The sequence below is a fragment of the Zootermopsis nevadensis genome, unplaced genomic scaffold, assembly GCF_977971745.1.
Source record: "Zootermopsis nevadensis isolate Lab colony 2312 unplaced genomic scaffold, Znev_1.0 Znev_ptg000010l, whole genome shotgun sequence".
NCBI classification, from domain to species: Eukaryota; Metazoa; Arthropoda; class Insecta; order Blattodea; family Termopsidae; genus Zootermopsis; species Zootermopsis nevadensis.
The window spans coordinates 1,449,019-1,464,822 of NW_028259142.1; the positions used below are offsets into that span (position 1 = coordinate 1,449,019).

Below are 15,804 nucleotides of genomic sequence, written 5' to 3' on the forward strand. Positions count from 1 at the left end.
TATTCTGAGAATATTTTGATCAGCTACTCAAAGAAGATAGCATATTGATTCATCGCCCTGATGATGGAGGCAGTAAGCACCTGTGAAACGATGGTAAACTTCTACCAGACTACACGGCGCAACAACCCAGAAGACAGCCATCTTAAAATAGCAAGCAATTGGAAAGGTAAGGCCGTTGTGTCTGAGCACTATTTTAGGACACGTGATCACGCTGGGTCCGTTTTTACCTCCAGGTAAACAGACGACTCCCCACTGCATATTCTGGGCAAGAAGTTGGATGAGCCCCAAGGTACGTACTCTTTAGAGAACTCCATTTCTGCCTGTATTCGAACCCAGTCATCTTACGCAGATGTACGCCTTTCCATATATTAACCCTTTAAAGACAAGTGGTAATTATATGTACCACCTTCTTTAACAATCAATATCTGTGCATTTTGTTTTAAACAGTATCGGCTTCGTATGATTCTCACTGTAAACAGCTTTTATTTTCTGAAACAGCGTTAACCAGTCGATCTTTGTAATGGTGAAGTGTTGTGTTTTCTTCGCGGTACGGACTGAATCTTTAAATATTATTTAGACGCCTACGCACTGTATCTATGAGTTTCGTGTGATTCTCACTGTAAACAGCGATTATTTCCTTAAACAGCGTTAACCATTTGATCTTTGTAATGGTGAAGCGTGGTGTTTTCTTCGCGGTACGGACTGAATCTTTAAATATTATTTAGACGCCTACGCACTGTATCTATGAGTTTCGTGTGATTCTCACTGTAAACAGCGATTATTTCCTTAAACAGCGTTAACCAGTCGATCTTTGTAATGGTGAAGTGTGGTGTTTTCTTCGCGGTACGGACTGGATTTTCTAAAATAATATTTAGATTAGCTGCGTGCTTCTGAACGTTGTACGTAGCGTGAAATGAGCTAGATCCATCAGCCAGGTCATGTGAATGGGCGTGGGATGCCAGTTGATTGCTCGATAGGGTGTGGTCCATTTTCCGGTCTCTCTCGGGTCTCTGGCACCCCGCCAGGCAGGCAGTCTATACTTTAAGGAGTAAAGTGTAACTCGTGTCGTGATGAGTATTTCCACATGCACACCACACGCAGAAAAGGTTGGTAACGTTAGCACAGTAGCAATTTTATTTTCTGAAAGGAAGGATGTTTGCTTATAGCCTGCACAAAAAATCGTAATTCTCACGGCAACGTAAAGTGTACATTGCCCTGATATGAGATATTTATTCAGTGATAATTTTCTAGAAATGAGAGAGAAGGTTGATACCGAATCGGTTCGAAACAGGGCTGTCACACAAACAGGAGGATTCGGGACACATTTCTTTTAAAATGTTTATTGATCTTTCCTTGATCGATTAACCAACTACATTTTGGTGGGACCTGCGTATTTACAAATTTATTTATGATGAATTCTACCTCGCTGTCATAGCTCAGATTATATACCACAGACGGATAATTAATTGTGAATTGGATAAAAATACCAAAGAAAGCAACCATAGGCAAATTGATGGTACTATCTCTGAAATTGCCTGAGGTACTGAGGAAAACCTCGATCAAGACAGTCTCCGGGCCGAGATCTGAACACGAGATATCCCGAATCAAAAGGAAGCATGATCCTACGTGGTTGATAAAATTGTTGTTGAACAAACATGAACCCATCGACTGTAAATCGGAGAACGCTAACCTCTCGCATTGTGAAACGCTCTTGTAGGACTGCGTGCTCGCAAGTTCAGCTCAGCCAGGGACAGAGGATGTCGAATGGTTAGAGATGAACGTGGCAGCCGGTTTCAGAGTGTGGCAGATCATGTTCCTCTGTTTCGCCGGTCTCCTGACTCTAGGTAACTACAAATTACGCTTAACTTAACCCGTTGTTACCTATCGTTAAAAATCCTCGGCAAGTCGGATCGAGCTTTGTCAAACAGACCGCGGAAAAGAGACCGTACCTCAAAGAGAACACAACACTTCTCCGTGAGATGCCTTTTACCGCACGATAAAGATCTATTATTAATGCCGTGCCTGAGGATTCACTACCAACGCCACAAGATCTTATCGTAAGCCGGCTTTAGTCCGGTTTATGTCTTCATCGATTTCTCGAGCCAGTGCCGTAAACAGATGAACGGCGGACTGCACATTGTCTGGAAAATTGGCTGAAATAAATTAACTCCCCGTTAATTATGTTCAAAAAAAGTATTCGGGAGGTATCCGCTTCAAATCTCGGACTGAATATAATCTAACATGACCGATTTTCATGTGGCTAAAGCTGCGGACAGATGGCGTAATATTGTGAAAAAGATTTCTTAACTAGCTGAGTGACTTTTTACGTTCTCAAAAAAACAAAAAACAAAAACAAAAACAAAAAAAAACACTCCGTTGGATGGAACCAGGGAATAATTTGCATAACCCGAATGGATTCGTAAATCACTGTCTGGTAGTGAGTCAAATATTATTCCTAGTTTCACGAAACTACTCGTCCAAGATTCCTTATACGTATGGTAACTACATATATGTATCATCTGCTCTAACGACCAGGAACTTTGTAATTTTTTGTTTTTGTGGTTTCCGTATGATTCTCATCGTAAACTGCGATTATGTATTTAAACAGCGTTAACCAGTCGATCTTTGTAATGGTGAAGTGTAGTGTTTTCTGTGCGGTACGGACTGAATCTTTAAATATTATTTACATGCCTACGCACTGTATCTATGAGTTTCGTGTGATTCTCACTGTAAACAGCGATTATTTCCTTAAACAGCGTTAACCACTCGATCTTTGTAATGGTGAAGCGTGGTGTTTTCTTCGCGGTACGGACTGAATCTTTAAATATTATTTAGATGCCTACGCACTGTATCTATGAGTTTCGTGCGTTTCTCACTGTAAACAGCGATTATTTCCTTAAACAGCGTTAACCAGTTGATCTTTGTAATGGTGAAGTGTAGTGTTTTCTTCGCGGTACGGACTCTCTGTCTAAATATTATGTACGCAGTGCGTGTCTCTTTATAAACAGCGATTATTTCCCTAAACGGCGTTAACCAGTTGATATCTGAAACGGTGAAGTACTGTGTTTTCTTCGCGGTACGGACAAACATGGACTTTAAAGGGCCTGTACGTAATCAGTGTGCGTTGCGGTTTGCAGTGATCTTCCTGTGCTGTTGTATCCGATTCCGCATACCAAGGACGAAGCAAGAGATCGAAGCTGACTACATAAGGAAGAAACTTGCCAAGAAGTTTCGAAAGCAGCTTCGCCTAATTCAAAATTCTGAGCTGGATAACATGGATTTGAAAAGAGGTACTGTCCAGCCTCGCAGTGACTTCCATTCCCGCTCATGCGCGGTATCAACAGTGGGGCGGGAACCCCAAGTACCGGAGATCCAAGATCACCGTGAGTTCACGCCCATCTCGAATCTCCAGACAGGAGCAAACTCTTCCGTTGCACCTCATTTATCTCGAAAGAGACCGCCCTCTGGGATTTCGCGTCGTGTAGTCAGTCTCGTAGAAATTTACCGACGTTTCGGGGGGGGTGTTTCTGAAACGTCGTTCAGTATCCATATCCACCAGACTATACGGCACGATAGTCCAGAAGACAGTCATCTTCATACTCGCCGAAGTAAGAATCTGAAATTTCAATCGTTTATTTTTTTATCTTATAAATCCTTCTATACAGTGATGTCGGGTTCTTCCTCCGATTCTCCCAGTTACATTGCATAACGATGTATGTAAGCCGCTTCTCGTTGCTTGGCAACCGCTCGATTCATGGTTGAAAATACAACAGGTTCTGTTGTTGACACAGAAATGAACTTTACATATGACCAATACAGTGTAATCAGGAGGCGGTTAGCTCAGTCAGTGTAATGGCTATACCACGGACTGGATCGTTGAGGTTTCTGACCGGGAAAGACATTTCTTATCTTCTTTCTAGGGTCCAACCACACTGTCGGTATTTCATAATTCATAGCGTCTAATGGCAGAATTGACGAAAATAATGCAATGAATTGGAAAGGATACGGAAGGAAGTGGTCGTGAACTTTAGGGCCCATGATAAACCACAAAATCCTCATGTCGAGATAGTTGGTCTCCTCGCCGAGATTCAACAAAGAGTGATAACCACTCGACATTTGGTACCAGTTTGATGTACAATGGGGGAACCTTTATTTCGCGTTATGGATTTCACATGATTCTCAGTGTGAACAAGCAATGCTTCCTTGAACAGCGTTAACCATTTAGATATTTTTAATGGTGAAGTGTTGTGTTTTCTTTGCGGTACGGACTGAAGTCGTAAATATTTAGTCGAGCTTCGATTTCAGGCAGTTTCGTATCGGAACGGACCAAGATTATAATCAGTAGAAGCTGAGGAAGGAGAATAATTATATGTAAATAGGAATAATAACATGACATACAGCGACGACTTAAGTTCCGTATTTTACGATGACAGTTCAGTAGTACTCTTAGGGCGGTATCGCACTAGGATGCCAACGGGAGGCCATGGCGCAGCTGCCAAACTCAATGCATTAATTTAGTAGTCATCGTATATCGCATCTGGCATCCGTCTGGCAGCGCTTCCAACGTGGTATCGTTGCCAACCAAGATGCCAAGTTCAAATGCTACTGGCATCGCTGCCACGGCCAAGGCCAAATCAACATCACATGACAGTCTGGCCAGTCCATTGACGTCCGTGCGTGAATGTGCTTGTGTGTATTTCTGTTTCTTCCAAACGTGGACAATTTCGACACCGAAAGATTGATAATTGAAATTCAGTCCCGACCATCACTATGGGATTCATCTGCTATTGAATACGCAAACCGGGACTTGAAAAAATGAAACTGGGTAGAACTTGTGGAAATATTTGGAGGAGATTTATTTACAATAGAAAAGATTGAATTAGCTAAGAAGTGTTTCTATGGCTTTATTTGTGGGGCCGCTTTCCAATATGGCAACTTGATTTTTAAGTTTTTTTGTTTAGCAATCTATATATCACAAATAATGTGAATTAAGAAGAAACCTGCTTTTATAATGTTTTATTAAATAAAGTTTGTTCATGTAATATTACATGTGATTTGCAAGAACTGAAACATTTCAAATTCAATAAAGGTATGGACGTGCAAAGTGTGTGTATGGAGAATTTTTCTTACTTATTTATTTGTTACAGAATTGAAATTCACTCCAGGTATGTAGTTTTGATAAAGGTAAATTTCATTTTCTCAAAAGTGATAAAAGTGGACATTTCTCCTTGCTAATAGCCCTTCATTTCGTGATCTCATAATGTTGATCCATCTGTTCGCTCGACTGGTGTCGAAAGCTGGCAGCTTGTCTGGCGTCTTTTTCTGGCAGCTGGACGCCATGGCATCGCTGTTGGTGTCGCTGCCATGGCATCCTAGTGCGATACCGCCCTTAAGGTGGCCCGCTGTAACCACTTGTGTCGTTTCGTCATCACAACACACTGTTGCTGCCTGTGTTGACAGCTCTGGACAGGGTTCGTGCTGAAATCAAGTCCGACACGGACAGTCTACCGCAGTCTGACGTCTCTCTCAGTTCAGGATGTTGCAACTGCCCTAGTCCTGCTCTGCCACCATGCGAACCGCACCTCACAGATCGACAGCTCACGAAGAAAGCGACCACATTCCGCAAGGCCAGTGACTTCACTGCAGGTCAGTGACGAAACACATGTCCTGAGCACAAGGTGGACTGCATGAAACCGCCAGATCAACTCCATTGCTGATGCTACTGTTGCCACGAAGTGAGACTTTGTCTCTGTGGGTCTGCAGCTCCCAATGAATCAGTCAGGGGGACCCTAATTATAAACGCCACACACGGTTAATATTTTTAGTGTTCTTAGAGAAGGTGTTACTAGTGCCATGGTCATGTGAAGATGTTATTTTAGACGAAACTTAGTTAAATAAACTAACAAATTCTGCAGCAATTTCATAGAATGTGCTTATCACTTGTTGTTCAAGCTTGAAGATGCTTTCGAAAACACTAAAGTTCATGATACACTGAACTTTTTGCGTGGATGTGAATCATGGTCTTGAAGGGAGAACAGAAAATACGCGTGAAATATGAGGTCCTCACAGAAGTCAAATACCACTGTTTTGAAGAAATATACTGTTTCCATCTTCAGGGCTGAAGTTTGAGACAATATTAATTTTAAGATTTCTGTCTTCTGGGTTATTGCGCTGTGTAGTCTGGTCGATGTTAACCAACGTTTCAGAGGTCATACTGCCTCCGTCATCAGGGCGATGATCGCCCTGATGACGGAGGCAGTATGACCTCTGAAACGTTGGTTAACATCGACCAGACTACACAGCGCAATAACCCAGAAGACAGAAATCTTCATATTCACCGCTGTGAGAACCTCAAGTCTTACACAATATTAATTTTAATTAAATCAGGATGATGGCTGATGCCCAGAAATTTTGCTGTTTTAACTTTTCAAATAGTACATTATTTAAAAACAAAACTTTGACAGAAGATGTAGGATTTGAGGCTTTCACAGCAGTGAGTCTGAAGATTGCTGTCTTCTGGGTTATTGCGTCATGTAATCACGGCCCTGATGACCTCTAAAACGTTGGTGGAAATCTACCAGACTACACGGCGCAATAACCTAGAAGATAGCAATCTTTTGACAGAAGATGTTGTACAATTCCAGCTGGATCTTTGGAGCATCTTCCATCCCAAGGAGGCTTAGGGATCAAGCTGTCCTCGGTGGTGGGAACGACATTAACCAAGCTACGGCCAAAGAAGCCACATATCTAGGATATCCTAGAGCAGCCACGTATCAGAATATTTGTATAGTACATGTATTGTGAAATTCTGGTTAATAAAATAAAATTGCAACTATATTTAATAAACTAGATTCCAGAGATGTAGTGATTATAATATTTCCTTATTTTAAGAGGAAAATCAGGCTTGTTGTATCATTGTGTGTGTGTGTCTTTCCTCCTAAAAATTTTATATTTACAGATTGTCATTAAATGTAACATGAAGCCTGTCTTTCACTTGTACAATTACCTACGTCTAATAACACCAGTTTCAAAGGTATTTTAGACGATATTCAACTAGAGCCCGAAATAGACCACTAAGGTCTAAATTTGTGATGTCACATGATAATAACATCAGTAAATACTGCCAGTTCTTATTCTTCCTTTACAGTATAGGCCTTACGGCCTGTTATGGGCATTATGAAACAGAATCCTTCCGTCTTTTGAGGGGTCAGCCCAGCGGTATAACTGTTACATCAGGTACAGAGGAAATACTGTACATAATAGCCAGTTCAGAGGCTACAAAAGGACTCGCCTACTTTCGGCCAGCAACCAATCGAAAGGACACAAATCGCTTTCAAGGCAAAACCAATTCTGCCATTTGAAACCTTAAAAATATATGTAGCTTTTACGAAGGTAATGTTTCTTGTAGAATGTAAAGAACCCAATGTTTATGTTAATTTTGATGGAAATAACTAGTGGTCCATCCAGGCTTGGTAGAAAGAAAGCAGACTTCAAGCAAGCTGGCGTGTTGGTAAAATAGTTGTCCCCGTTGCCTAGTTAGCTGCTACGGTAGAATGTTGTGTAAGGACAGGTGACAACTAGTTTGAAAGTGTGAGTTTACAAACGAGATGTCCTAGCAGAAAAGTGAAAGTGTTTGTAAATTTCCGTATATTTGTGAACACTTAAAGAGTCACTGTGGAATATGGGACTGAATGGTTACATAAATGAACATGTAAGATGATAATACAAGCAGAGAGTACAATTATAGCTCTGGCATTAAACTGACTCACCACATAAGGACTATCCATAGAATTCTAAAAATCTCTAGTGCAGAATCCCAATATGTTATGCTATTTCTTGAAATACTGTTAGTGATACGCATTATCAAAATAAGTAAATTTGGTTAACGACATTTGTTTGTGTAATACGAAATAGGACCACGGTGGTTAATAAAAATGTACTTTTAATCTTCGGTTTGGTACTGATGACTATTTGGACCATGGACTACTTTAGCTACGTGGGTTAAATAGATGGAGTAATGGGCCTTAAAGAGAGATGTTCTGTGAAGTGAGGTTTATTAAAATTGGACTACACAGAGCTCTGTGCGGACATGTTACAAGAACATATTGATAAATGTGTTTATGCATAAAAATAGATATGCAAGTTGAATTTGTAGTCCTCGTTTGGCTGCCAATGAACAGGGCATAAATTCAAGATTCTGGCAAAGAAATTGCAAATATGAATTCTACTCGTCAATATAGAGAAAAAAGTTGACTCATAAATGTCTCCTTTCCAAATCACAGCTATTTTACTTTTCTAAATGCTCACCTCAAGAATCAGTTGAAAAGGCATTGTCTGAACAAGAGCCAGAATGTGATTCCTTAAGAGTAAGTCTACATAAAAATTGAATTGTAATTTTAATAAATTATTGAATTTTAGACTCTTTAATAATGACACTTAAACTACATGGAATGCATTATACTGTATATTCAGGTCAGATGATTGGATAAGGGATTTGGAAAGAGAGTTTAATTTTCAAAAAACTCACATCCCTACTCCAATTAATCTCCACAGCAAAATTCTATAAGCAGTACTTCCTTCTTTCATTCAGCTGAATATTACATCACTTAAAGACCCCGCAGAAAACCATGAGAAAAATACGCAATGTTGTAAATATATGTACGTCGTTTTGATTTAATTAGAGGCTGCAGACACCTGATCACCTTGTACAAGACCGAAACATTCACTTTCACCTTTAACTTAAGCAATTGGAAGCGAAGGACTGTCATTCGCGTTGAACGCAGTGATGCAAATGGACTCATGTTTCCAATGGCAGAACTTACAGAAAATGTCAAAATACTTACTAAATCTATGGGGCAAGAAACATTGCAAAGTAATATTTGAGTCTGAAGATGGCTGTCTTCTGGTTTGTTGCGCCAAAGCAGTCTGATAGGATTTTACTGACGTTTCAGAGGTCCTTTCTGCCTCCATCATCAGTGCTTCTATCAGACTACAAGGCACAAGAAACCAAACATTGCAAAGTCAACAGTGGTCTAAAAATTCCTTATCTTCTTATCAGAATTGGTTTATCTGTAGTTTAATAAAACCAGAACAGGTCCCAGTCCGAGAAAAGGATGGAAGGATCCTGTTCATATGGACCTGTCGTCAGACAGAACACTAAATAATAATAAGATGAGGTGGTCTAGCGGTTAGAACGCTGGCCTTGTAATCCTGGGGTCTCGGGTTCGATTCCCGGCGGTGCCCGAATTTATAACTTGTGTTGGGCAAGGCCGTGGTCTAGGCAACACGGAGTTTTCCTCCGGGGGCTTCCCCGGTTTCAATTACTCCATTCACACACAGAAGAAGGCAATGGCAAACCACTTCTGGATCATCTGCCAAGAACGTATATGAACAGGTCCCAGTCCGAGAAAAGGATGGAAGGATCCTGTTCATATGGACCTGTCCTCAGACAGAACACTAAGTAGCAGTAGTAATAAAAAACATCAACAAAAACTTACACCAACCTAAAAGTTTATTTGAACACGACGCACATATATAGAACAACTTAAAATATATTAAAATGGAATCTGGAAGTGAACATCACCAATAACTGATAAACAACTACAAAAAGTTGCATATAAGAAATTATGATTAAGTTTTAAGTTTATATAATTTTAATTTTTACACACCTGAAGATGGTTCATCTAAGAACCGAAACATGTAGTGAGAAAGTGATGTTCCAAATGTAAATCGAATGTTTCGATAAGGAGCATCACATGGTATTTTAACTATCTTAATTTTAAAATTTTAAATTGCGATTAGACGGACAAGATTAATTAATTAAATATATATTTTCGCAATATGACGCAACTCTATCATCTTAAGAAAAACAGGTTTTTGTACATCTTAACCTTGAGTTATTTAATGAATATGAAGTTTCTTCTGGCATATTCTAAACACCAGAAGATGGAGGGATGGAGGTATATTAAGAGTACCAGTATAACTAGTTGCTTAAAAAACCAGATAGAAAGAGAAAGCTTTCAGAACAGTGTATCACAATGTGGCGTGTGGTACTCCTCGCAGTTTCCTCTGTGTGTCTCTCCCATGCTGCACTACCTCTACGTAAGTACAGATACACAGCAATAACACAGCTTTACAGATTTGTACACCTGCAAAGCCTAGAAGAGTTAATGTTAAAATTGAACTTAAAGAATAGTAAGATTTGAGGTTTTCTTGGTGGTGAGTCCGAAGATGGCTGTCTTCTGGGTCGTAGCACCATGTAGTCTGGTAGAAGTTTACAGACGTTTCAGATGTATTTGCTGCCTTCATTATCATCATGGCCCTGATGATGGAAGCTGGAATGGTCTTTGAAACGTACAAAATTGATGCACAAATTCAGGGTAAGTGCGAGAACATAATCTTCGGAGTATTTTAGGAATGCTGACAAAGTTTCATCATGAGATAAATAGTGGAAAAACGAGGTATGTAATATTTTACCCAAAGATAATTTAATAGTTGAAAGGATATTTAAAAAAGGTAGTCGTGAAGTATGATAAAGGAGGACTGCAGAGGATATCCTTATGAACATTAATTCGAATGCCACTCGAAGCAGATGTACCACTGATTTGTTGAAAAACATGTAGAATTTCCAGCGTTCCAGGGCTATGAAGGTCATCTGGAGGCCGTATAGTTCCTAGTTTTTTTGTCTTAGAAAACACACAGCGGCAAGCCTTTGTGACACTGTTGTTTTAACCCCAACGTCACTGGGAGGTCCCAGTATTTTGTAACGGGGGAACTAAGGAAACATTAGCTTAGTTAAGGACACATTTTAGAAAATAAGGACACCGGTCACTGGACACAGTCCTTTGGCTGTGCGTAGTACCCACGTGATACACACGCCGTCTTAAAATTGGCTCGTCTGCAATAAGAAACAGACTGTCCTGCACAGTCTTGTCACAGTTATGTGTCTTTAGGTTTCCACTGTCTCATTTACTCTGGTTCGACAGATAATCGCAGATGTTTCTCTTCGTAATGGCCACATTTTCACTGTTTCTTTCTGTCGAAGCTTCCTACATCAAGCCATGTGCGCGCACTGACCCGGAGTTCAACAAGTGCGCCTTGAAGAGCGGCAGGGAAGCTATCCCGCAAGTCATAAAAGGTGAGGGCCAAACACCCACCACTTAACCTAACCTAACCTAACCTAAACTAACATAACCTAACCTAACCTAAACTAACCTAACCTAACCTAACCTAACCTAACCTAACCTAACCTAGAATGAAGCTGGAAAGAGAGACACAGAAAATGGATGGGCAGTAGTCAGAGACGCTGCATTTAACAGGGGAAAGCGTGTAAATTTACGGCTATGAAGGTTCCCAGGCAGTGCCCGCTCGTCCTTCTGTTAAGGGGTATGTTGAAGAGAAGGTAAGTCATGAACCAATGACCAGGATTTTACTACATTTGATAACAGCGTCTACATTACATTAAAAAATTAGCGATTTTCTTCTGTCATGTTGCACTGTGACAACTAGTAGAGGATGAAAGACGTTTCGGAGGTGCTTAATGCCTCAACGATAATCGCCTAGATGACACCGGAAGTAGGAACCTTTTTCAAATATCAGTTTCCGTAACGTAACGTTCCCGATCAATGTTAGTCCATTAGGTCGAGATCCGAATGTCACGCCCATACGAAACAGGCAAAATTTTGACACAGTTTTTGTCTTAGGTGACCGGAAGTACAAAGTACCACAGCTGGATCCTCTTTCAATTGAAGAACTGAAGATAGCAGATGACGGTTCGAGTCGGGTTGGCCTGAGTCTGGTCATGAAGAACGCCAAGGTTTACGGCATGAGGAACAGCGAACTACAGGAGACGAAGTGAGTACCAGACCTCACATTCGAAAAGCATCATCTCCATGGAAACTGAGCATTGCCTCAGATTTCTGGAGCTATTTCTGCGTTACGCACATTATAGGAGGTTACTTACGCATGGAATATAGGGCATGGGGCCTCAATGAAAGTAACTGACTAAGGCGTATATGGGATAATAATATTAAAATAGATACAACGGACATGGAATGGTTAGAATCCCTGTTTTGCTTTGCGAATATCCCGGGCTTAAATATAGGCTCGGAGATTGGCTATCAAATTCCGTGATTTTCTTCAGTTCAGCGAGATAATATTTTAAGTACATCACGATCTATTCCTCCCACGTTCTTTCAAATTCACTAATTCCATCATTTGATATTATATAGCCTGAGCTATTGACAGCGTCGTTTAATAAACAATAAGTGAAAGATTGAGTCATTTGCGATTGGTGATGGACGTTTGTGTTTCTTCATCATCATCATCTGATCGTGTAGCCACCATCCGTATCGATTCGAGGAAAAATTAACATACAGTCGATGTATCGAAGTGGTTAACTGACTGGTTAATGTATCGATTATTAAGTGAATTAATGGTTCAACTTTACATGCAGAAGGTACATACGATGCCTGGTATGAAGAGTCAGCAGGTCACAAATCGTGCGAAGATAATGATATGAAATGAAGTGGTTGTGGCCGATTTTAATAAACTATCCCGGTGTTTAAAAGACAGTGAAGGCCAGATTCTCGAAATCTCCGGCACACAGGTCAAAAGCTTTGCCACGTACTCCCTACTACTCCGTGTGACGTAAGCCTGCAGTTCGGAAAAATCACTTGTTTCAGTTTCGACTTCGTGAAAAAACACAACCACCACGAGATGGTAGTCAGCCACGCTGAGATCATCGGCAAATACGAAGTCAATGGGCGAGTACTGCTCCTGCCAATAACCGGGAGCGGGGACATCAACATCACCCTGGGTAACGGACGGACAGACGAAACTCCTACAAAACCTAACCTAATCTAACCTAACCCAACCCAACCTAACCTAACCTAACCTAACCTAACCTAACCTAACATTCCTGAGAAGAGGAGTGACAGACACTTCACTCCTGCGTCACTTTGTCAGAAGGTTCCCAGGCTTTGCCTGTTCGACCTTCTCATAAGGATAGAATTAGAGTGAAGACGTTGGGATGGAAAGGAGTAGAAGCTCGAGACAGAGGCAGTGGAATTTCTATTAGGGTTAATGTATGGAGAAATGATAATTTGGGGAAAAGGAAAATAATTTGCTAGACTCAAGGGTTGACTAAGAAGCTTGCAGTAACAGCTTGAAAGTTGGACTCATTTTCAACGGTCTAGTATTTAAAAGTCACTTCACACTTGAAAGGAAACATTTCATCTCCATTACAAAGACGAATTTAATGCTGTTTAGGAAAATAACAGCTGTTTATTCTAGTAATCATACAAAACTCATAAGTTCACTCTGTGGGCAAAATTCAGAGTTACTGAATGTTAATTAAATAAGTTGATACATACTGACGCTACTGAGCTCTAAACAGATAAGTAACAGTCTGGTTAACCAAGAAACAGATGGGAGCAAATACTAAAATAAATCTTCAGAAAGTGCGGAATGGGGACTCATAAACTGTCCCCGTGGGATGACTTACTCATAATTCCGTGATCATTTAGCCAGTAAATTTTTGAATCAATTGCTCAGTCGGCCCATCTCATGACAGGAGACCACCGTTTTCATTTCACAGAAAACACCAAAGTTACATATGACCATGATTACACACTAGAACCTGTGAATGGTCAGATCTTCATGGTAATAAAAAACCCCACGGCCAAAGTGACACCAGTGAGAGCGTACTTCCATCTCACTAACCTGTTCAACGGGGACCCAGTTCTCGGTAAGTCTCAGTCCAGAGGTAACAGAAACACGATAATTCAAGACGGTGCAAACAATGATACATATTAGGTAATGAAGATGGCTGTCTACTGGGATGTAACGCTCAGTAGTCTACATCAGTGGTATTCAACCTTTTTTTGTTCGCGTACCCCCAGATATAATTTCTCTTCAACTTTGTACCCCCAAAGTTGTCGGTGTATAATTCAAGTTATACATAGTATATAATCTATATCTAAATTAAATAAAATAATTTACATTACTGATTATTCAGTATTTATCATAAAATAATATTTTTCTTAAATTTCACGTACCCCCTAAGATGTCTTCGCGTACCCCCAGGTTGAATACCACTGGTCTAGTAGATATTGACTCGACTGTTAGAGTGATTAAGGCGGTAAGTTCCTCTAAAATGCCAGACCACATGGCGCTATATCATAGAAGCGAGGAATCTTTATGAGAACCTCAAATTTCACCAAAGTTACGATAAACTTGCCAGTGAAACTTACAAGCAGGAGCTACAGACACCGAGAGACTTCGGGTTCTAATGTTTGTGTCAGTGGTCCATTATCTTGTAAGCACTGGACGTTGCTTACACGAGGCAATGCAGACGGATTATGTTAAAGGGTAATCCTGGGGTCTCGGGTTCGATTCCCGGCGGTGCCCGAATTTATAACTTGTGTTGGGCAAGGCCGTGGTCTAGGCAACACGGAGTTTTCCTCCGTGGCATCCCAACAATTACTCCATTCACACACAGAAGAAGGCAATGGCAAACCACTTCTGGATCATCTGCCAAGAACGTATATGAACAAGTCCCAGTCCGAGAAGAGAAAAGGATGGAAGGATCCTGTTCATATGGACCTGTCCTCAGACAGAACACTAAATAAATAAATACACGTGTTCACTAGGCCTCAATACTTGATCTTGAAGTTGATCGGAGGCCGGCTTTTCAAACCTTTCGGTAGGAAACATAAATATTGTTTACTAGATACAACCCTCGCTCAATGACTCGCCACTCTCTCACAGTGTAATTTGTAAAATATCTTGTCTTTACAGCCGGCCTGTGATCGAACTCACTTTCTCATTTCGTTGACATGTCTTGCAGAATAAGTGAACTAACATTCTATTTCAATACTAGGGCAAGGTCATAGTACCAAACAGATATCGCTCTCAGACGCTACAGAAACTTACTGTTGCAGGAAACCACATGAATAATTTCCTTGATGAAAACTGGAGAGACGTATACAAAGAACTGTCTCCAGCTGTGATCACAGCCTTCACAGAGATCATCACCGCAATTTTGACAGGAATTTCAAACGCAGTGCCTTTCGACGTGGGCTTCCCAGAGAAACTGCCGTCAGATTGATCAGTGTTACCTGTTTTGAAAGTGGCTGCCATTGGACAGGCATCTCATGTCTTTATTCAGACCCTCCAGCCAATCCTGATGAAAAATCATGAAACTGCTAACTCTGCTTATCCAAATCATAATTCTGTCATCCTGTTTTGTTGGAAAAGCTTTGTTAAATATAAATAATGAGCTGTCAAGGAAGCCGGAAAGGAGATATCTGACGATGGATAAGGAAAATGCATGCCTTATTGCTCTGAAGTCATTTAGTAAATAAAATAATGATAAGGAAACAGGAAGCTTCAGATATACGTAAATACATTTCCTCAGATGCGATATAGCTTGGTTTAATGTGGATTACTTCACTTAATCCATGAGGATGTTTGCCTGATTGTGGTGCAAATCTGTGAAGCCTTGGTACTATAAAGACGTAAATGTGTGAACTTACTTATTTATGATATATAAGAATGTCAGATTGGTAACACTGTAATATTTTGGATATACAAGTACCAACTTAAAATAAGATATTTTGGAAATTAGTACATATATACTGAATTTGAATGATAAAGAAATCCATAGAAGTCGCACATTTGATGACACTTATGTCAATTTCAGAGGTTATTTAGAACAGAATGAGATATGCCTGTGATTACAAAACTTTGGCGAATGTTTTCAATTTATAACAGAACGTGACAGTAATTTGATCATTTTGACAC

The 15,804-nt window shown here is 40.4% G+C and overlaps 2 protein-coding genes across 6 annotated transcripts; both read left to right on the top strand.

Moving 5' to 3' along the window:
* The first annotated feature begins 1,005 nt into the window (after positions 1-1,005).
* On the top strand, positions 1,006-7,951 carry LOC110827283 (uncharacterized). 5 transcript variants are annotated; one of them, XM_087346154.1, is made up of 5 exons: positions 1,006-1,106; positions 1,718-1,844; positions 3,138-3,383; positions 5,461-5,646; positions 7,153-7,951. In XM_087346154.1, exons 1-5 carry the CDS (start codon positions 1,071-1,073, stop codon positions 7,359-7,361), a joined length of 804 nt encoding a protein of 267 aa, XP_087202280.1. In that variant the 5' UTR covers positions 1,006-1,070; the 3' UTR covers positions 7,362-7,951. The 5 variants fall into 5 exon arrangements, with proteins under 5 accessions (XP_087202280.1, XP_087202281.1, XP_021914479.1 ...); XM_087346155.1 differs by having other exon boundaries at positions 3,138-3,290; XM_022058787.2 differs by having other exon boundaries at positions 7,148-7,273.
* Positions 7,952-9,944: 1,993 nt separating this feature from the next.
* Positions 9,945-15,381, top strand: LOC110827254 (protein takeout). The gene is made up of 6 exons (XM_022058736.2): positions 9,945-10,101; positions 11,045-11,137; positions 11,703-11,853; positions 12,684-12,817; positions 13,598-13,747; positions 14,943-15,381. The coding sequence occupies exons 1-6, from the start codon at positions 10,038-10,040 to the stop codon at positions 15,107-15,109; spliced, it is 759 nt and encodes a 252-aa protein (XP_021914428.1). The 5' UTR covers positions 9,945-10,037; the 3' UTR covers positions 15,110-15,381.
* Positions 15,382-15,804: the final 423 nt, after the last annotated feature.